The 18,133-nt window shown below is 37.6% G+C and overlaps 1 protein-coding gene across 1 annotated transcript; it reads left to right on the plus strand.

Moving 5' to 3' along the window:
* Positions 1-1,022: 1,022 nt before the first annotated feature.
* On the plus strand, positions 1,023-7,581 carry zgc:193726 (uncharacterized protein LOC561161 homolog). The gene is made up of 6 exons (XM_067581478.1): positions 1,023-1,200; positions 1,939-1,977; positions 2,221-2,271; positions 2,349-2,372; positions 5,383-5,433; positions 6,012-7,581. The coding sequence occupies exons 1-6, from the start codon at positions 1,121-1,123 to the stop codon at positions 6,133-6,135; spliced, it is 369 nt and encodes a 122-aa protein (XP_067437579.1). The 5' UTR covers positions 1,023-1,120; the 3' UTR covers positions 6,136-7,581.
* Positions 7,582-18,133: the final 10,552 nt, after the last annotated feature.

Consider the following 18,133-nt stretch of genomic DNA (forward strand, 5'->3'; position numbering starts at 1 on the left):
TTGATCAGACCGACAATTAACTGATTTTAACTTTATGATGAATCAGAAAACAAATAAAGCATAAAACTCGGGAGTGAACCACATATTTAATCTATAATCTGTCACGTCGGTGTGAAACTGCAGTGATGTATCAGATCAGTCTGATCAGCTGCAGCGTCCAATCAATAACTGATATCCAATAAGGGGGCGTGTCGGCTGGTAAAAGACTTCCTGTGAGGCTGCTCTCATGTTTCCTCCTCGCTCCTCCGAGCAGAATAAGAGACTTGAGACGCTCGTCAAAATGGCGCATCAGGAACAACTTCCGGTTCAGGCGAGGAGACTTGAGACGTCACACCTGAAGTTACCTCATTGACCACAAATCTGCTTCCTAGTACAGACCTTTGAACTCACAAGTTGTCGTCATGGCAACAGATGGCCAAATAAACAAACAGTCAAGGTTCGGAAGTCATCAATCAATCAATCAATCAATCAATTTTTATTTATATAGCGCCATATCACAACAAAAGTCATCTCAAGGCACTTTTCACATCGAGCAGGTCAAAACCGAACTCTCTTTAATTTACAGACCCAACAATGAGCAGCACATGAAATACATGAAACTACAGAAAACACCTTAAATCTCAGTTTAACACCTGCAGGATTTATGACATCACAGCTAGTTTGGAGCCAATCACGGTCCAGTATTCACCTGACAGGTGTGACGTGGAAACACTGAGAAATAACAGGAGAACAATATTAAATAATAAATGATATTTACATTCACAGGTTCTGGAGTTTGGGGAGACGATTATAAGATTCTTATTTAAAGCAGCTTTAAAACATGAGAAGAAGATGTTTAACACATGTAGAGATAAAGTTTCAATAAATAAACTCGTCCTCTGAGTTTCTCATGAACCTGCTGACAGCTGAGCTGATAAACTCAAACGGTAAATATTGAAACAACGCTGAACAACATCATCAGTCACAGCGGACGGCGCCGACCTTCAGCCGACCTTCAGCCGACAGCGGGAGGCCGGGCTGACGTGGGAACACCGAGCTCAGATCAGCTGACAGATGCAGAGTCGAGTATAAAAGCGACGAGTCGGCCTCAGTCTGAACCTCGGCGCTCCTCTCTGTCACCATGACGACTGTGTTTCTGATGATGATGATGATGGTGATCTCTGCTTCTGCTCGTCCTCTTCCTGCACACAACCTCTCCAGGTGAGATCTGATCACAGGTGACACTGACGGTAAAACCGTCTCTGGGTTTTCCTGATGGTTTTTGTGTTTGTAGAGAAACCTGCAGAACGTCACCAGGTGAGTCATAACCTGCGTGTCACATGACATCAGACGTTCACTACAGAACACGAGACATAAAAAGATTTTTAACCAAAGAAATGTACAAAGGAGATTAAAAAATGTTAAAACCATAGAGATAAAAAGTAATAATATATTTAATATGAAAGTGTAATTATAACATTTACATCTTTATTTTGCTTAATTAAATTAAACTAAATGTTGAATAAAAAGTCTGGTTTAGTTATTCAGTTATTTCTAATGTTTTTGTGACATGATGTACAGTAGTTATTATAAAACCTCTTGTAATTCTAAGATTATTATAATTTTTATTTATAGAGGAGAAAAAAGCTGTAATTTGAGATATTAATGGGAATTAATCTTTTAATCTTAAGATCTGAACCTTATATGTTATTATGACACAATTATAAGAAAAAATACTGTTACAACAGAAAAATGTAATTATAGAATCAGAACTGTTGCATGTTGCTGTGACATTCATGAGATATAAACCAGAATTAAATATAAATAGTTTGTTTCATATAGTTTGTGACATATAAACATGACGCAATATGTATAAACATACCAGGTGACATTTAATGACGTTTAATCATGTGATCCGATTACAGAGAGCTCACGTTTTTTTCTGTGTTTTATCTGCAGACCCGAGTTTCATCAGAATGTCACCGCCGACTTCACAGGGTGAGTAACATGTAAACATGTAAACACGTAAACATGTAAACATATCTGCAATGTCATTTACATCTCAGCTTTATGGGGTTTAGTGACATTTTGTTATTTGCTGAAATTACACAGAGAACTTCATTAGAAACGTCCTCGATTTTACCAAAGAAACTCTTTCATAAATCAGTTCAGCAGTCAAAAGCAAATCAATTGTAAATAATACATTTTCTTATGTAATGTAGTTTAATATTTTTTATTCAGTGACTTCAGATCAAACAACACAGGAAACTACTCGTCTATTTCTCCGGCCACGTGAGTGAATTAATTTCTGACTATTTCATTATTTTCATGTTTGACATCAGGTTGAAACTAGTTTGTTTGTTTTCCAGGAATGCTCTTCCACAGCAAAAAGAGTGAGTTTATTTATATACCTGTTTATATACTTATCTCTTTATTTATATACCTGTTTATATACTTATCTCTTTATTTATATACCTGTTTATATACTTATCTCTTTATTTATATACCTGTTTATATACTTATCTCTTTATTTATATATATATATATATATATATATATATATATATATATACCTGTTTATGTACTCACCTGTCTATATATATACGTGTTTATATACTTATCTCTTTATTTATATAGATTTTTATGTACTTACCTGTCTATATATATACCTGTTTATATACTTACTTCTTTATTTATATACCTGTTTATATACTTATCTCTTTATATATATACCTGTTTATATACTTATCTCTTTATTTATAAACCTGTTTATATACTTACTTCTTTATATATGTACCTGTTTATATACTTATCTCTTTATTTATATACCTGTTTATATACTTATCTCTTTATATATATACCTGTTTATATACTTATCTCTTTATATATATACCTGTTTATATACTTATCTCTATATATATATACCTGTTTATATACTTATCTCTTTATTTATATACCTTTTTATATACTTACTTCTTTATATATATACCTGTTTATATACTTATCTCTTTATTTATATACCTGTTTATATACTTATCTCTTTATTTATATACCTGTTTATATACTTACTTCTTTATATATATACCTGTTTATATATTTATCTCTTTATATATATACCTGTTTATATACTTATCTCTTAATATATATATACCTGTTTATATACTTATCTCTTTATTTATATACCTGTTTATATACTTACTTCTTTATATTTATACCTGTTTATATACTTATCTCTTTATTTATATACCTGTTTATATACTTATCTCTTTATTTATATACCTGTTTATATACTTATCTCTTTATTTATATACCTGTTTATATACTTATCTCTTTATATATATACCTGTTTATATACTTATCTCTTTAATTATATACCTTTTTATGTACTTACCTGTCTATATATATACCTGTTTATATACTTATCTCTTTATATATATACCTGTTTATATACTTATCTCTTTATTTATATACCTGTTTATATACTTACTTCTTTATATATATACCTGTTTATATACTTATCTCTTTATTTATATACCTGTTTATATACTTACTTCTTTATATATATACCTGTTTATATACTTATCTCTTTATTTATATACCTGTTTATATACTTATCTCTTTATATATATATATACCTGTTTATATACTTATCTCTTTATATATATACCTGTTTATATACTTATCTCTTTATATATATATATACCTGTTTATATACTTATCTCTTTATTTATATACCTTTTTATGTACTTACCTGTCTATATATATACCTGTTTATATACTTATCTTTTTATTTATATACCTGTTTATATACTTACTTCTTTATATATATATACCTGTTTATATACTTATCTCTTTATATATATACCTTTTTATGTACTTACCTGTCTATATATATACCTGTTTATATACTTATCTCTTTATTTATATACCTGTTTATATACTTACTTCTTTATATATATACCTGTTTATATACTTATCTCTCTATTTATATACCTGTTTATATACTTACTTCTTTATATATATACCTGTTTATATACTTATCTCTTTATTTATATACCTGTTTATATACTTACTTCTTTATATATATACCTGTTTATATACTTATCTCTTTATTTATATACCTGTTTATATACTTATCTCTTTATAAATATACCTGTTTATATACTTACTTCTTTATATATATATACCTGTGTATATACTTACTTCTTTATATATATATACCTGTTTATATACTTATCTCTTTATTTATATACCTGTTTATATACTTATCTCTTTATTTATATAGATTTTTATGTACTTACCTGTCTATATATATACCTGTTTATATACTTACTTCTTTATTTATATACCTGTTTATATACTTATCTCTTTATATATATACCTGTTTATATACTTATCTCTTTATATATATACTTGTTTATATACTTATCTCTTTATATATATACCTGTTTATATACTTACTTCTTTATATATATACCTGTTTATATACTTATCTCTTTATATATATACCTGTTTATATACTTACTTCTTTATATATATACCTGTTTATATACTTATCTCTTTATTTATATACCTGTTTATATACTTATCTCTTTATATATATACCTGTTTATATACTTATCTCTTTATTTATATACCTTTTTATGTACTTACCTGTCTATATATATACCTGTTTATATACTTATCTCTTTATATATATACCTGTTTATATACTTATCTCTTTATTTATATACCTGTTTATAGACTTACTTCTTTATATATATACCTGTTTATATACTTATCTCTTTATTTATATACCTGTTTATATACTTACTTCTTTATATATATACCTGTTTATATACTTATCTCTTTATTTATATACCTGTTTATATACTTATCTCTTTATTTATATACCTGTTTATGTACTTACCTGTCTATATATATACCTGTTTATATACTTATCTCTTTATATATATACCTGTTTATAGACTTATCTCTTTATATATATACCTGTTTATATACTTATCTCTTTATTTATATACCTGTTTATGTACTTACCTGTCTATATATATACCTGTTTATATACTTACTTCTCTATATATATACCTGTTTATATACTTATCTCTTTATTTATATACCTGTTTATATACTTATCTCTTTATATATATATATATATACCTGTTTATATACTTATCTCTTTATATATATATATATGCCTGTTTATATACTTATCTCTTTATATATATATACCTGTTTATATACTTACCTGTTTATATATTTACTTGTTTATATACTTACCTCTTTATTTATATACCTGTTTATATACCAAAGAAACTCTTTCATAAATCAGTTCAGCAGTCAAAAGCAAATCAATTGTAAATAATACGTTTTCTTATGTAATGTAGTTTAATATTTTTTATTCAGTGACTTCAGACCAAACAACACAGGAAACGACTCGCCTGTTTCTCCGGCCACGTGAGTGAATTAATTTCTGACTATTTCATTATTTTCATGTTTGACATCAGGTTGAAACTAGTTTGTTTCAACCTGTCACCTCACCTCGACTCACCTCTTGTCTCACCTCTTGTCTCACCTGTCGATTCAACTGTCATCTCACCTGTCGTCTCACCTCTTGATTCTCCTCTTGTCACACCTGTCGTCTCACCTGTCGACTCACCTGTTGACTCACCTGTTGACTCATCTGTCCTCTCACCTGTCATCTCACCTGTCGATTCAACTGTCGTCTCACCTGTCGTCTCACCTCTCGACTCACCTGTCGACTCATCTGTCGTCTCACCTGTCGACTCATCTGTCATCTCACCTCTCGACTCACCTGTCGACTCATCTGTCGACTCACCTGTCGACTCACCTGTCGACTCATTTGTCGTCTCACCTGTCGACTCACCTGTCGACTCACCTGTCCTCTCACCTGTCGACTCATTTGTCGTCTCACTTGTCGTCTCACCTGTCCTCTCACCTGTCGTCTCACCTGTCGACTCACCTGTTGTCTCACCTGTTCTCTCATCTGTCCTCTCACCTGTGGTCTCCTCTAGTGTCCAACAAGTCTACTGCGTCCTCCCCACCTGTCTGACAGCAAACCTTGGCTCCAGCCTGCAGACTGGGGACAAGACGGCCGGCAGCCTCACCTCAGACCCATTTGGCAATGGAAAGAAATGAACATCTTCATTATCATAATTGTCATCATCATCACACCTATAGCAGAATGTTTTTATCTCCACCTGTTCACTGTTTATTGTCACATGACTTCATCTACTGAACATTTTCAAACACTCATCACGTTTTGTCATTGTAAAGGTTTTCAGCGTCAACAGGAAATCAAACAATCTTATTTTAACATGAAAAAATCAAAATATGAGTCAGAAAGAAAAAAAAAAGATTTTTTTTCATGTAGCAGAGGGAAGTGTTCTGTTACTGGTTTATCACAGCTTGTCGTCATAGGAACACTGGAGTCTCCTGTGTAACGTCACTGGTGACAGAAAGCAAAACATTCTGTTGTTTTTGTTTGTTTCCAGCTGTTTTTCATCTGATCTCAGTATTAACTTGTTCACTTGTCACCACAAATTTAGATCCAAAATTATTCTTTAGTGTCATCAGACCAGATTTGCTGCAGATCTGACAACAGGTGGTGCTGTTACACATTTCAGAAGTTTTCATTATAGTATTTTACCTGCAGCTCATTAACACATTAAAGTAATCTAAATACTACAATACCCATGAGCCTCAGCTGCTGTTTCTATGGAGTCAGAAGTATGAATCAGAGTTTAGAGCTGTTTCCATGGTTACTGAAATGACTAGAAAGTGGTCCAGAATCATAAAGTTAAGTGATTTAAACATCTGAATGTTTGATGAAGTTTTGGCTCGATGGCAGAACATGAAGCTCTGTGACTGGATGTTTGTCAGTGAAATGCATCATGGGAGTCGTAGTTTTATTTCTATGGTCACAAACGTGCCTCAGGGGTCTTTACAGTCTGTACGTCCTCTGTCTTCAGACCCTAAAACTCACAGGTTTTCCTCTGTCCTCTTGTGAATCATCATATGACCCCTTCAGGGCTCCTGAGCCTCATGTTGGGAACCAACCTACTGATTGATGTATTGATGTATTGATGTGTTGATGTATTGATTGATGTATTGATGTATTGATGTGTTGATGTATTGATTGATGTATTGATGTATTGATGTACTGATTGATATATTGATTGATGTATTGATTGATGTATTGATTGATGTATTGATGTATTGATGTACTGATTGATATATTGATTGATGTATTGATTGATGTATTGATTGATATATTGATTGATGTATTGATTGATATATTGATTGATGTATTGATTGATGTATTGATCTCTCAGGATGATGCGTTACCTGCCTCCTGCTTCCTGTCAGCTCAGTATTTGTGCTCTGATGAATCTCGGCCAGGATCTTCAGTCTGGAGGTGACGAACGGGCCGGACGAAGGTCTTCAGATCCGTTAGGACACGGGAAGTGATGTCAGAGGACACGCTCACTCCTAACCAACCAATAAGACGTTCAGTCAGTCTTTGTTTATTCAGAGTGTCACTGCTCAAAAAATGTTGATGAATAAAGTGAGATTTGAGTGAAAGCTCTGGAGTTTGTGTTGTGATATCGAGTTCATGTGAAGGTTCATTTTATTCACTCCAGGTGATAAAAGGATCAAATCTGTTGCCATGGTAACAGAGAAGCAGGCTATCCTCATGTTGAGTTCAATCTGTTACTCTAATAATATGTTAAAACAAAATGTTTGGATGAAAAACTGAATGTTGATGCTGATGTTTGAATTCATCTTCACTTCCTGCTGTGGAAAACACCTCAGCTTCCTGTCAGCTGACTGAAGAAACTGTGACATCACTGATGAGATTGAATCTAAGATGGCAGCACGCACATCTCCATGTTTGTTTGTCCTGTCAGATATGTCTGTTTTTTATTGTTTGTTTCGCTCCAAAGTTTGAAAATTGTCTCTCAAAATGCTGGTTATACTCCGCTGAGCTGAGTTTTTTGGATTATGGTCTATTCCTCTCCGCTACCTGCTGCTGGGAGGAGAGACCACCACCCTACTTGCAAGTCTAAACACGATGGGGTAATATGGCCCACTCAAGGGTGATTTTCATGGGGAAGTGGTTGGCCAATGACTGGTGCTATGGGGCTCCCAACAACACACTGGTCAAAACAACAGAGACTGGGTGGATCAATGCAGATGTGTTTCTGGACTGGGGAACACAATTCATAACTTCCCTACCAAAAGATTCTTGGAACTAATGAGAAACCACAATATGCATGTCGTGTGCTTTCCTGTACAAACCATCCACATTCTGCAGCCAGCAGACAGGGCCTTTTTCAGGAGCCTGAGGTACCACTGGAACCTGAAGGGCCGTATCTTCACCAGGGAGACTGGTGAGCAGAGGCTGCAGAAGCCTCTGTTTCTTGGAGTGTTTTCAAAAACATGGAAAAGTGAAGCAACAACTCAGAATGTCTGGGCAGGGTTTAGGGGCAGTGGGATCTATATTCTGGACCAAACTTGCATTGACAGGTCTCTGATCTCTCCGAGCCTGACTACTGACAGAAAAGAAGTTCCAGAGATTGACATCACTGTGACTGCAGAGAGGGAGATGCTGTGACTGAGATGGTGACCACCAAGCTGGACGTCTCCCTGGCAGTTAACCTGGATGTGCCAGCAACAGCTGATCCACGGTGGCTCCTTCCACATCTATCCAGACCGCTGATACGATGCCTCCAGATCCCAGCAACATAGTCGAAGAGAAGACAACCAGTTTTGATGATCTCATCACACTGCCTACCTGCCATCGCCCCTCTACCAGCAAGCTGAAAAGATCCAAGCTGCTACTTCACAAGCGAGGCACACATGTTTGAAGCAGAGCCAAAGGGAAAGCGAAGGGAAACAACCCCAAAAGAAGCAGATAACTGAGGAGAATTTGTGCAGCATTTTTGGAGGAAAGTACGGAGACAAACAAATATCCAAAGAGAGAAGAGGAGTGGATGTGCTGCAGGGAGGAAGATCCGTCCTCAGACTGAAAACAATGTTGATGACAGTGATGAATACATTTTCATTTTGTTTTGTAATGTTTTGATGACTTTTTGAGTTGAATAGATATGAATATGCTTCAAAGTATTTTGCTGAATTAGTGGCCAGGTTGATGAACACGCTGATGGATGCACCATTTCAATGAATTTATGTACTGTTGGTTGATGAACTAACGAATTGATGAAAAGATGATTTAATTCTACAAAATGATACTTTAATATTTCACAAGATAGAATTACAAAAACTGTCGCAATACAGCTGAATTCACTCAAACATAAAGTTGATGTTTCATACACGATGAACAAACATTAAAAACAGAAGAAGTGGTTCAGAATCTACTCCACAGTGACCTTTGACCCCGGTGTGTTGTGTTGTTATATCGTCTCTCTGCTCGGCTTCATGATGAAGCTGAACACCAAACATGTTAATGAGCTGTAACTTATTAGCATCTGTGAGAGGAAACCTGCTTTTATCTTCATTCATGAGCTGAATGAAGTGCTGCTGCTGCTGCACGACCAGCGATTCACACATCTGCAGTCTGTTTATACGCTGTATCATCTTTATTATTACTCTGTTAAACAAACGTATAAACTGCTTTTATTATTTTATAACAGAAACATATAAAGTTGCTGTTATAACTCTGGTGCAAAAATGATTAAAATCACTTTTACACCTAATAAAACCTGATGGCTTCATTTAAATAATAGAATCTATAATTACACTGCAGACATTAAACATGCTAATGAAACACACACATCAGCTGTTCTGCATTAAACATATTAAACACACCAGACCTTCAGATTTAATTAATGAGCTTCAGAAAATACATAGAAACAGGAAATATGATGCAGACTAGAACGAGCAGAGATGATTCATTTTAAACTAAATGTTATTATAAACCCTTCAGTCTCTCAGATATTAAACATTTCTTTATCATTAAACTGTTTCCTTTATTACGCAAACTCAGTCTGTCTGGATTTTGATCAGTTTTTACTTTATAAACAGTGAAGAACGGATCTGATCTCAGGTGAGATTCTTCTTCTGTGCTTCACCTGTTTGCAGGCTGATAAAAACATGAAGACATTTAGACATTAAACACATGCAGGAGTCTGATCAATAAAAACAGAAGTATGAAGAATCAGATTTATATTTGATGTGTTTCTATTTATAAATCTCATCACTGCAGGAACCTGATTTAATAACAAGAAGCTGAATCTTCACTCTATTTAAAGTAAACATATATTTACTTGCACACACACACACACACACACATATATATATATGTATATATATATATAGTGCACACACTCACACACTTCATTAGGAACACCTTTGCAATCTAATAATCCAACACAGCAGCTCTGCCATAAATTCGACTTTTATGAAGTTTATACATTTTCAGTGTTTTTGTTGACGTTGTCAGAAAGGTGATAATTTGTAGGTCGTGGTGGCTGCTGCTGAACTAGACTGTATTATATTCAATGGTGTTTCTAATATTTTAATATATAGTGCACTTATATATATATATATATATATATATATAAGATGAATAGGCACATGGCCCAATACATGAGCATGGCCCAGAAAGGAATTGATAGTAATACCAGGGGAGCTAAGCACCAGGCAGACCAACCTGTGCACCGCCTGGATTGACTACAAGAAAGCCTACGACTCAATGCCACGCACATGGATACTGGAATGCTTGGAAATGTACAACATCAACAGGACACTAAGAGCCTTCATCAAGAACTCAATGGGGCTGTGGAAAACGACTCTGGAGGCCAACTCAAAGCCAACTGCACAAGTTACCATCAAGTGCGGCATTTACCAAGGTGATCCACTATCCCCACCGCTGTTCTGCATAGGCCTGAACCCCCTCAGCCAGATCATCTCAAAGAGTGGCTATGGGTACCGGTTCTGAAGTGGAACAACCACCAGTCACCTCCTCTACATGGATGACATCAAGCTGTATGCCAGGAATGAGCGAGACATCGACTCACTGATCCACCTCACCAGGATCTACAGCAACGACATCGGAATGTCATTCAGACTAGATAAGTGTGGTCGGATGGTGTCGAAGAGAGGGAAGATGATCAGGACCGAGGGGGTTGAGCTACCAGAAGGCAGCATTGCAGATGTTCAGGACAGCTACAAATACCTTGGCATCCTGCAGGCCTTGAGGAGGCCGCAAGGAAGTCAGCCACAGCCAAATACCTACACAGAGTAAGGCAGGTCCTGAAAAGTTGACTGAATGGGAAGAACAAGATACGGGCCATCAACACGTACGCCCTGCCAGTCATCAGATACCCCGCTGGTATAATAAACTGGCCAAAGGAGGAGATAGAGGCCACTGATATCAAGACAAGGAAGCTCCTCACAATGCATGGAGGGTTTCATCCCAAGTCCAGCACCCTGAGACTGTACACTAAGCAGAACGAGGGAGGACGAGGACTGGTGAGCGTCAGAGCCACTGTCCAGGATGAAACAACCAACATCCAGGAATACATCAGGAAGATGGGCCCCAAAGATGAACTGCTAAGTGAACCTCAGGCAGCAGAAACCTGATGATGCAGAGGAGGAGGAGGAACCATCATGGAGGGACAAGCTCCTACACGGCATGTACCACCGACAGATAGAAGAAGTGGCTGATATCAAGAAATCCTACCAGTGGCTGGAAAAGGCTGGACTGAAGGACAGCAGAGAAGCACTGATCATGGCAGCACAAGAACAGGCACTCAGTACAAGATCAATAGAGGCGGGGATCTACCACACCAGACAGGACCCCAGGTGCAGGCTGTGCAAAGATGCTCCTGAGACAGTTCAGCACATAATAGCAGGGTGTAAGATGCAGGCAGGAACAGCGTACATGGAACGCCATAACCAAGTGGCTGGCATAGTGTACAGGAACATCTGCACTGAGTATGGGCTGGAGGCCCCAAGGTCACAATGGAAGACACCTCCTAAGGTGGTTGAGAATGACCAAGCCAAGATCCTGTGGGACTTCCAGATCCAGACTGACAAACTGGTGATGGCGAACCAACCAGACATCGTGTTGATCAACAAACAACAGAAGAAGGCAGCGGTGATAGACGTAGCAATCCCAAGCGACAGCAACATCAAGAAGAAGGAACACGAGAAGATCTAAAAATACCAAGAGGAGCTAGAAAAGATGTGGGGAGTGAAGGCAACAGTGGTGCCAGTGGTAATGGGAGCACTGGGGGCTGTGACCCACAAACTGGAAGAGTGGCTCCAGCAGATTCCAGGTACAACATCTGAGGTCTCTGTCCAGAAGAGCCCAGTCCTAGGAACAGCTGAGATACTGCACAGAACCCTCAAACTCCCAGAACTCTGGTAGAAACCCCCCACCCCCCCCCAGTGGGAGGATGGGAGGGAGATTTTCTTTTTATATATATATATATATATATATATATATGTGTGTGTGTGTGTGTGTGTGTGTGTGTGTGTCTGTGTGTCTGTGTGTGTGTGTGTGTGTGTGTGTGTGTGTATATATGAGCTCCAGCTCAACACAACAAAACAATGAAATGAGTTCAGCAAGTAGAAACACCACAGAAGAAGAAGAGATGAATAAAACACAGAGGAGGGTTTCTACATCACTGCTGACTGTCAGCCAATCACAGAGCAGCTAGAGAGAGAGAGAGAGCGAGAGAGAGAGAGAGAGAGAGAGAGAGAGAGAGAAAGAGAGAGAGACAGAGAGAGAGACAGAGAGAGAGAGAGAGACAGAGAGAGAGACATAGAGAGACACAGAGACAGAGAGAGAGACATAGAGAGACAGAGAGACAGAGAGAGAGAGAGATGAAACAAAAAAGTTTCTGATGACATGAGAAAGCAGGAGAGAGAGAAGAAGAAGAGACGACGGTCAGTACGAGGCTCTGAGGACAGACTGTAAAAAACTGACCTGATTTAAGGAACAGAACCAACAGAACCAACAGAACCAACAGAACCAAGGGGATCAATAGGATCAATAGGATCAATAGGACCAACAGCACTAACAGGAGGAGGAACAAGAGGAGAACCAGGAGGAAAAGCATGAAGGAGGTTTTGTGATTCTGACGTCTCGTCACTTTTAAACCGTGAGTTCAGTTTTGACTTTGTTGTGACAGAACGTCACATTTCTGTTTGATTTCATGGCAAATATAGTTTTTATTATTCCTACAGAATGACTTAGATATCATAGTTTTGCCTTTAAAGAAAGAAAAAATGTTTTTTTTGTGTATTTATAAGAATCAAACATGAATCACGTCGTGTAAACGTGTGAAGCAGCTGTGTGATGTTCAGGTGACACGCTCTGACAGCAGTGAGGTGATTTTAAAACATGACAAGATAATCAATAAATATTCTCCTGCAGAACATTCAGCATATAATATTCTCTATATGTAACACAATGACTAGAAACATAAAATATGATCAATATAATGCTGATCCAATGTTGCATACATGTATAAAATACATCACACATACACAAACCATACATGACGATAATCACACTTATTAATCATTAATCAGTTATTGATCTAAAACATTCCAGCTGCTGTTTCTGCAGCTTCATCATCAATAACAACAGCTGAACAACATCTGTGAGCTTCTGATGTTCAGACGTCTGATTCTGTCGAGTTTTATTTTTCATTCTTTCATATAAATTAAATTAATCTGTTTCAGAATTTTATGGTCTGAGAGGAAGCAGCGAGCTGCATGTTCACACCGCTGAGACACACTAAACTCCTTATTCTTCTTCTTCTTCTCCTTCTTCTTCTTCTTCTTCTTCTTCTTCTCCTTCTTCTTCTTCTTCTTCTTCTCCTTCTCCTCCTTCTTCTTCTTCTCCTCCTTCTCCTTCTCCTTCTTCTTCTTCTCCTCCTTCTCCTTCTCCTTCTTCTTCTCCTTCTTCTCCTCCTCCTTCTTCTTCTTCTTCTTCTTCTCCTTCTCCTCCTTCTTCTTCTTCTTCTCCTTCTCCTCCTTCTTCTTCTTCTTCTCCTCCTTCTTCTCCTCCTTCTCCTTCTCCTTCTTCTTCTCCTTCTTCTCCTCCTTCTTCTTCTTCTTCTTCTTCTTCTCCTTCTCCTCCTTCTTCTTCTTCTTCTCCTTCTCCTCCTTCTTCTTCTTCTTCTTCTTCTTCTCCTTCTCCTTCTCCTTCTTCTTCTTCTCCTCCTTCTTCTCCTCCTTCTCCTTCTCCTTCTTCTTCTCCTTCTTCTCCTCCTTCTTCTTCTTCTTCTCCTCCTTCTTCTTCTTCTTCTCCTCCTTCTTCTTCTTCTCCTCCTTCTTCTTCTCCTTCTCCTTCTTCTTCTCCTTCTCCTTCTTCTTCTCCTTCTTCTTCTCCTCCTTCTTCTTCTCCTCCTTCTTCTCCTCCTTCTTCTTCTTCTCCTTCTTCTTCTCCTTCTCCTTCTCCTTCTCCTCCTCCTTCTCCTTCTTCTCCTCCTTCTTCTTCTCCTTCTCCTTCTCCTCCTCCTTCTCCTTCTTCTCCTCCTTCTTCTTCTTCTTCTCCTTCTTCTCCTCCTTCTCCTTCTTCTCCTCCTTCTCCTTCTATTTTTAATACTTAATCAATTAAAAGGAGCCAGTCTGGCAGATTTAATTAACAAACATCAATGTCCTGTTATTAACATGGAGGCACATTCTTGTTTAACTAATCACTAATCAATAACTGATCAGAAGGTGTAAAGACAAACTGTTTAGAGGCTCTTATTGTGAAAATATCAGGAAGCTGTCACAGCTGTTTATATTTTAATCAGATGATTACAGACCAACAGATGTGCTGATTTATAATTATTAATCTCTGAACTGGCCACAGCTGCATCATGTGACCTTATGACCTCGTGACCCATCCAGCTGCTGAACACCTGGAGAGCAGCTCCTCTCTGAGGCCCCGCCCCCACACATCACTTGCAGCAGCTGTAATAACATGTCAGCCAATCACAGACCAGCACCTGTTCACCTGTCAGTGTCTGTTTACCTGCTGCAGGTATTTCCTTCAGGTCATCGTGTGACATCATCATCAGCAGAGTCACTCATGGTCATACGGAGTATGTTAATGTAAGCGGTTAGTTTAGCATAATGTCATCGTAAACTGCATGAATACTACTTATTCTAAAGCACACACGTCTGCAGGTAAACACATAGAAACAAACACAAGTGTCACACTAGTGATGAGGGGTTTTTTGGGGGGTTTCCATGAAATTATGTGAAAGTAAATAACAGTGTGAAGGACATGAGTAAAACATAAACATAAACATCAAAATAATAACATTCATAAAACTTGACAGCCACTGATCACTTCCTGTACACAGCAGCAGACAAACTGAGACGATGTCACCTCTTAGCAGATATTAATTTGTATTGATTTAAGTCTCCTCCGCTGTTAGTGAAGCTGTATGTCTGTGTGACAGACTGTTAGCATCAGATAGCAACGACAAACACAGATGTTCTGGAGGCTGCAGACACACTGACAGAACTGATGGATGTGAAGAACCAATCAGACTGTTTATGTTGGTGTGGAAACGAACCTGTGATTTTACATAACTGCATAATGGCATTAGGAGTAGTTCAGCCTTTATCTGGGACATTATGTAATATCAGGTCTGTGGTTTAGTATACTACTAGTGCAGTGTCTGTTCAAAATGTGCCTGTTTGGACTGGGGAGAGAACAGTGCCCGTCCCCTAAGCACCTTTCATGCAGACTATCAGTAGACACTAAAATTTACTGATGTTTCATAAACGCCTCACACGCAGGCCATCGGGAAACGCTACAATTTTGAGCTGAAGTCGGCAGGATGAACAAGTTTCATTCACATCCTGCATTAAAAGTGGGAACAGTAGAGCTTAACTCTTCGGATCATTCTGTGTGATCTCGTCACTGCGGTTGTAATCCCCATATTTCCGCTCATTGAATCTACCGGCAGGAAAGAAGCAGAAGCAATATTGTTTGAGGTATTTTTATTTTAATGTGTTTATATGGGGACATTATGGGATGGCAGGTCTCTGGTTACTGTGTGTTTATTAGAGAGACTTCCTGTTGTGATGCGCTTGTTATCAAACCATTACTGAGACTGACAGCAGCGACAGAAGAGAACTCAGCTTTTATCTGGAAACAACAATCAGCCTCAGGAACGAACTAAGTGGTCTGACTATCTGTCACAGCCTCCCAGTATACTCTGGGAGTATACTGGGAGTATACTCTGATATACTCTCTGCCCACTGATGTCTCCATGAAGGGAAACACAGTAAATCTGCAGCTGACACACTGAAACAAATGTCTGCTATAAACTGTTAATGTGAATCTGAGTTGAAGCTGCGTAGCAGCAGAACGTCGGTGTTATTGAAGTAATTTAGTTTTCTGTCTGAATTGTTTGTTAAACCGAGCTGCAGAGACACTTTCAGGCCCGATCTCATGGTTGTCTGTATTTCAGTAAACAACCTTTCTGCTGTTGTTTTTAAGAAACAGCTGAAATATCTTGACAAATCTTTTCAGGATTGTTATGAACTTTGGTTGAGATATTCCTGGTTGTTGGGTTATTTCACTGACAGACGCATTAGACACACACTGCGACTGTAACGCTGCTTACTACCGATCAGATGATTCTAACAAGCACAGTGATGAACTTCAGGTCATAGTTGAAGCAAAATACCACAATCAATTCTCAAGTACGACTCACAAACATGGACACAAGAATGTTTTATTCTTTTGTTATATCTCTCCAACATGCTGACATGAGCAGGAACAAACACAACGAATCAGACTCAGAGTCACTGTGACGGACTCTGCTCATATTTCCACCACTGGTTCAGCAAAAACATCTTACACTACTAACCCTTCTACTACTGTTGCTACCACTACTACTACTACTACTACTACTACTACTACTACTACTGTTGCTACCACCACTACTACTACTACTACTACTACTACTACTACTACTGTTGCTACCACCACTACTACTACTACTACTACTACTACTACTACTACTACTACTACTGTTGCTACCACCACTACTACTACTACTACTACTACTACTACTACTGTTGCTACCACCACTACTACTACTACTACTACTACTACTACTACTGTTGCTACCACTACTACTACTACTACTACTACTACTACTACTACTACTACTACTGTTGCTACCACCACTACTACTACTACTACTACTACTACTACTACTACTGTTGCTACCACCACTACTACTACTACTACTACTACTACTACTACTACTGTTGCTACCACCACTACTACTACTACTACTACTACTACTACTACTGTTGCTACCACCACCACTACTACTACTACTACTACTACTACTACTACTACTGTTGCTACCACCACTACTACTACTACTACTACTACTACTACTACTACTACTACTACTGTTGCTACCACCACTACTACTACTACTACTACTGTTGCTACCACTACTACTACTACTACTACTACTACTACTACTACTACTACTACTACTGTTGCTACCACTACTACTACTACTACTACTACTACTACTACTGTTGCTACCACTACTACTACCACTACTACTACTACTACTACTACTACTACTACTGTTGCTACCACCACTACTACTACTACTACTACTACTACTACTACTACTACTACTACTACTACTGTTGCTACCACTACTACTACTACTACTACTACTACTACTACTACTGTTGCTACCACTACTACTACTACTACTACTACTACTACTACTACTGTTGCTACCACCACTACTACTACTACTACTACTACTACTACTACTACTACTACTGTTGCTACCACTACTACTACTACTACTACTACTACTACTACTACTGTTGCTACCACTACTACTACTACTACTACTACTGCTACCACTACTACTACTACTACTACTACTACTACTGTTGCTACCACTACTACTACTACTACTACTACTACTACTACTACTGTTGCTACCACTACTACTACTACTACTGCTACCACTACTACTACTACTACTACTACTACTGTTGCTACCACTACTACCACTACTACTACTACTACTACTACTACTACTACTACTACTGTTACTACCACTACTACCACTACTACTACTACTACTACTACTACTACTACTAC

Source organism: Thunnus thynnus, chromosome 23 (assembly GCF_963924715.1).
Source record: "Thunnus thynnus chromosome 23, fThuThy2.1, whole genome shotgun sequence".
Classification (NCBI taxonomy): Eukaryota; Metazoa; Chordata; class Actinopteri; order Scombriformes; family Scombridae; genus Thunnus; species Thunnus thynnus.